The 6,069-nt window shown below is 39.2% G+C and overlaps 1 protein-coding gene across 1 annotated transcript; it reads right to left on the reverse strand.

The window, feature by feature from the left end:
• Positions 1–904: 904 nt before the first annotated feature.
• On the reverse strand, positions 905–1,525 carry LOC123157050 (chalcone synthase 2-like). Its single transcript, XM_044575287.1, has one exon. It carries the CDS (start codon positions 1,499–1,501, stop codon positions 905–907), a length of 597 nt encoding a protein of 198 aa, XP_044431222.1. The 5' UTR covers positions 1,502–1,525.
• Positions 1,526–6,069: the final 4,544 nt, after the last annotated feature.

A 6,069-nucleotide genomic window follows, 5' to 3' on the forward strand; every position in this document is an offset into this window, starting at 1 on the left:
ACAGAATGAATAAAGTTCATGGATTCACTATTTATTACCAGGGGAAATGAATGCCCACATGTACTCCCTATAGAACACTTTGCATGAATATCTTATGTAAATTTGATTTTAAAAATGACATCATCTTAAAGATAACAGTAAAGATGTTATCGAGAGCATGCTCAACATCTCTAAACCATAACACCAAACTCCGTCATAATTTGTCGAAAAAAGGATAACAAATGATACATCCACCAAATTTTGCATTTGCAAAACTACAGCCACCAATACACAAGCAACCTTCATGAATATGGAACATTGTTACATTTATTATAAACATAATGTTCCTGGGGTGAAAAATATTTGTGTCTCGATTGATGGTTGGAAAAGAGTATACATGCAAACAGTACAATCATAAATGGTTGGAGCTATTTAACTCGATCCTTTTATTTATACAAAATCAGAAATTAAATACTATTACGCTGATCAAAATAGTGTCTTGAATGTCCCTATATTTGAAAACCGAAAACACTAAGGGGTTAATAACTAGTATGCAGTAATTGTGGCAAAAGTAAATAGATGGTTAAGAAGCTCAATGATCATGATGAGAGGGAAAAGAGACAGGCAACTGAACCGTACATGTTTGAGGATGTAGACACTGCAACCCATACATTACATAAAATTACTAATAAGAAACATAATGTTGAACGTTACTAAAATACACGAGGTACATCAGGAGCACATACAACAGGGTTTGGGGAGGAAAACGCATATGAATTCTTACAGTAGAAACACAACAAAAATTGAAAACCAGTGATAAAGGAAACTCACAACAGCCATCACACCGTCGCTCTCGTAACCACTTGTAGTACTGGTGATTTTATGTTGTTGGCAAATAAATAATAAAGTGTCGTTTGCAGATCGATCATGTAGTGGCTGTGATCGGGACGCTGTAGAGGACGAGCGTCTCGACGGTGAGGCCGGGGCCAAAGCCGAAGAGGACACCCCACTCCTTACCCTCTCCAGTGGTTGCTTGGCCATCCTGGGAAGAGGTCTTACACATCACGTCGAGGACGAAGAGGACACATGCGCTGGACATATTGCCGTACTCCGACAGGACCTCTCGGCTGGCGCGCATGCGTTCCTTGTCAAGGCCAACTTTCTCCTCAACCATGTCTAGGATTGCCGGCCCGCCAGGGTGTGCAATCCAGAAGATGGAGTTCCAGTCGTGGATGCCCAGAGGCTTGAAGGCGTCCTCGAGCGCTTGCTCGATGTTCTCGGAGATGAGCCCGGGCACGTCCTTGAGAAGGTGGATGGTGAGCCCTGCCTCTGTAAGGTGGCCGTTGATGGCACCCTCGGAGTCGGGCAGGATGGTCTGGCTCGCTGATACCAGCTGGAAGAGTGGCTTCTCGAAGGGCACGTCGGGGTCGGTGCCGATGATGGCAGTGGCCGCGCCATCGCCAAAGAGCGCATGTCCGACCAGCGAATCCAAATGGGACTTGGAGGGGCCAAGGAATGCCATGGCGGTAATCTCCGAGCAGACCACCAACACACTTAGCGTTTTCCAATCTCAGTTCTTCTTCCCCCCACCGCGTTGAACACCGCGACGCCGCCAGCCAGCTGATACGTCTCCAATGTATCTATAATTTTGATGGTTCCATGCTATTATATTATCATTCTTCGATGTTTTGCAATCATTTTGTAGCAACTTTATATCATTTTTGCGACTAACCTATTGACGTAGTGCCCAGTGCCAATTGTTGTTTTTTCCTTGTTTTTTACTTCGCATGATATCAATATCAAACGGATTTCAAACACAGCGAAACTTTTTGGAGAATTTTTATGAATCAGAACACCCAGGATTGCCAGAGAAGTACCCGGGGGGTGCCCGGAGGGGGGCACGACCCACCTGGGTTCGTCTGGGTGCCCAGGCGCGCCCTGGTGGGTTGTGCCCACCTCGGTGGCCTCCCACACCGCCTCTTCGCCCTATAAATTGTCAAATATTCCAAAAATCCTCGGGGTAACCCTAGATCAGAAGTAACGCCGCTGCAAGCCTCTGTAGCCACGAAAAACCAATCTTGACCCCGTTCCGGCACTCCGACGGAGGGGAATCTTCGTCGGTGGCAATCTTCATCATCCCGGCGGCCACCACGATGAGAAGGGAGTAGTCCACCCTCGGGGCTGAGGGTCTGTACCAGTAGCTATGTGTTTAATCTCTCTCTCTCGTGTTCTTGAGATGACACGATCTTGATGTATCGCGGGCTTTGTTAATATAGTTGGATCATATGGTGTTTCTCCCTCTCTATCTTGTTGTGATGAATTGAGTTTTCCCTTTGAGATTTCGTTTTATTGTATTGAATATTTTTATGGATTTGAGAGCACTTGATGTATGTCTTGCTATGAATATCTGTGGCGACTATGGGGTATCATATTGATTCGCTTGGTATATGTTTTGGCACTCAACTCATGGATTCCCGAGGTGACATTGGGGTAATCTATGCATATGGGTTGATGCATGTTTTCGTCTTTGTTTCTCTGGTAGAAATCTTCGGGAACTCTTTGAGGTTCTTTGTGTTGGATCTAGTATTATAAATCTGAAATTGTTTGATGTGTATCGTATAATTAACTCATGGATACTTGTGGTGACATTGGAGTATCTAGGTGACATTAGAGTTGGTTGATGCGTATCATATGGTGTTATTTTAGTACGAACTCTTGGATAGATTGAACGGAAAGAATAATTTTGTGTTATTTTAGTACGAACTATTGAATAGATCGAATGGAAAGAATAAATCTAAGGTGGTTTCGTACCCTACAAAAAAATTCTTGTTATGTTCTCCGCTAGATAAGAACTTTGAAGTGATTCTTCATCGCACGTTGAGGGATGATTATATGATCCAATTAGTTTAGCATTGTTGAGAGATTGCACTAGCGAAAGTACGGACCCTAGGCCTCATTTTCAAGCATTGCAATACCCTTCGTGCTTTGTTTTATCAATTTCTACCTTGCTGGTTTTTTATTGTTCCTATCACAAAAATCAATATCAACTATCATTACTACGCTTTTATTACCATCTCTTCGCCAAACTAGTGCACCTATACAATTTACCATTGTATTTGGTGTGTTGGGGACACAAGAGACTTTTTATTATTTGGTTGTAGGGTTGTTTGAGAGAGACCATCTTCATCCTACACCTCCCACGGATTGATAAACCTTAGATCATCCACTTGAGGGAAAATTGCTACTCTCCTACAAAACTCTGCGCTTGGAGGTCCAACACGAGTTTACAAGAATAAAGTTGTGTAGTAGACATCAAGGTCTTTTCTGGCGCCGTTGCCAAGGAGGTTAGGTAAGCGGCACTCACATCCCGTAAACGAAGCTCTTTTTTGGCGCCGTTGCCGGGGAGGTGAGTGCTTGAAGGTATATCTTTAGATCTTGCAATCGAATCTTTTAGTTTCTTGTTTTATCACTGGTTTGGTTTATAAAAGAAAACTAAGAAAATGGAATTGATGTTGCATCATATTATTCATCTTTATAATGTCTTTCTTGAAAATGATGGAAATGAAAATTGTGCTGAATTGATAGAAGAAGAATTCTATAAAATTCTTGGCATAAATGATGAGCATGATTGCAATGTTCTTAGTATGAATTATTTGAATATCCATGATGCTAGTGATATGCAAAGCCATAAGCTTGGGGATGCAATGTTTGATGAAGATGACATTTTCAGTCCCCCAAGTTTTAATGAGAAATTTTATTATGATGAAAGCATGCCTCCTATTTATGATGATTATATCGATGAAAGTGGATTTGGATAATCCACTATTTTGGAAGAGGTTTCAATTGATTATGACAACAAAGTTGCTATCTATGAAGATTATGGTGATGATATGTATGGTATAAAGAATAATGATAACCATGAAACTTGTCATCAAGATTTTAATTTTCAATCACATGACAGTTATTTTGTTGAGTTTGCTCCCACTACTATTCATGAGAATAAATTTGCTCATGTGGAGAGTAATAAAATTTCTATGCATGTGGATCATGAGAAGAATGCTTTATGTGATAGTTATATTGTTGAATTCATTCATGATGGTACTAAAAATTATTATGGGAGAGGAACATATGCTTGTGGGTATTACAATAATATCAAGTTTCCTCTCTATGTGTTGAAAATCTTGAAGTTGTGCTTGTTTTGCCTTCCTATGCTAGTTGATTCTTGTTCCCATAAATTGTTTGCTCACAAAATTCCTATGTATAGTTTGCTTGTTTCCTAGTTTCTGTGGCTTATATTGCTCAATATAAATTGTGGAAATGAGAAGGTACAGTAGGCATTGTGTGAGAAAAATTATGAATCTTGTCTTTGACAGTACCAAAGTTAATGATTTGCTTTATGATACTAACCTGTCTCACGAAGTTCCGTTAAGTTTTGTGTGATTGAAGTTTTCATGTTTTTGTCAGATATCGATATGAGGAGAATAAGGAGTGATAAGACCCTAATCTTAGAAATGCCCAAGGCACCCCAAGTTAATATTCAAGGAAGATCCAAGCAACTAAGCTTGGGGATGCCCCGGAAGGCATCCCCTCTTTTGTCTCCAACATTATTGGTAATCTTACTTGGGGCTATATTTTCATTCGTCACATGATATGAGTTTTGCTTGGAGTGTCACTTTATTTTGTTTTTATTTGCTTGCTGCTATCTATAATAATTTTTTGCATCTTTTATTTTAATGAAAATGTCAAGTATAGCCTTTGCCATGCTTATTTTGCGAGTATATGAGTTGCTGTTTCAAAACAGAAAATTTATCGTTGTTGAAAAAATTCTCTAGAAAAGTAAGAATGTGATAAAATGTTGAAACTTTGTGCACAATAAGCTATGATAAATTTTCTACAGTGTGGTAATTTTTCTGAATTTTTGGAGTCAGAGAAGCATGAGTTTTCTTGCATCCTTTACAGACTGTCCTGTTTAGACAGATTGCTCTTATATTTGCATTGCTTGCATATGTTTGCTTGTTTAATGATTCTATTTGAGGATACAAGTATTAACAAAAAAAATATATAAAATGACTCTAAAAATGACAATATATTTTCATGTAATATAAATGGTTTCAATATCGCATTTTTTCAGACAGAATGAATAAAGTGCATGGATTCACTACTTATTACCAGGGGAAAATGAATGCCCACATGTACTCCCTATAGAATACTTTGCATGAATATCTTATCTAAATTTGATATTAAAAATGACATGCTCTTAAGGATAACAGTAAAGATGTTATCGAGAGCATGCTCAACATCCCTAAACCATAACACCCAAGTCCGTCATAATTTGTGGGGGAAAAAAAGATAACAAATGATACATCCACCGAATTTTGCATTTGCAAAACTACAGCCACCAATACACAAGCAACCTTCATGAATATAAAGTTCCTGGGGTGAAAAATAGTTGTGTCTCGATTGATGGCTGGAAAAAAGTATGCATGCAAACAGTACAATCACAAACGGATGGAGCTGTCTAACTCGATCCTTTTATCTATACAAAATTAGAAATTAAATACTACTACGCTGATCAAAATAATGTCCTGAATATCCCTATATTTGAAAACCGAAAACACTCACCTCTGTAGCTAGGTGCACGGGGTTAATAACTAGTATGTCTAATTAAGAACATTCTATCGTAGATGGGTTTAGCATCCCAGACATATGGATTACGCAGTTATCGCGGCAAAAGTAAATAGATGGTTAAGAAGCTCAATGATGAGGGTGAGAGGGAAAAGAGACAGGCAGCTGAACCGTACATGTTTGAGGATGTAAACAATGCAACCCATACATTATAGTATAAAATTACTAATAAGAAACATAATATTGAACGTTACTAAAATACACGAGGTACATCAGGAGCACATACAACAGGGTTTGGGGAGGAAAACGCATATCAATTCTTACAGTAGAAACACAACAAAAAGTGAAAACCAGGAATAAAGGAAACTCAGAACAGCCATCACACCGTCGCTCTCGTAACCACTTGTAGTACTGGTGATTTTATGTTGTTGGCGAATAAATAATAAAGTGTCGTTTGCTGATCGA

This window comes from Triticum aestivum, chromosome 1D (genome assembly GCF_018294505.1).
Source record: "Triticum aestivum cultivar Chinese Spring chromosome 1D, IWGSC CS RefSeq v2.1, whole genome shotgun sequence".
Classification (NCBI taxonomy): domain Eukaryota; kingdom Viridiplantae; phylum Streptophyta; class Magnoliopsida; order Poales; family Poaceae; genus Triticum; species Triticum aestivum.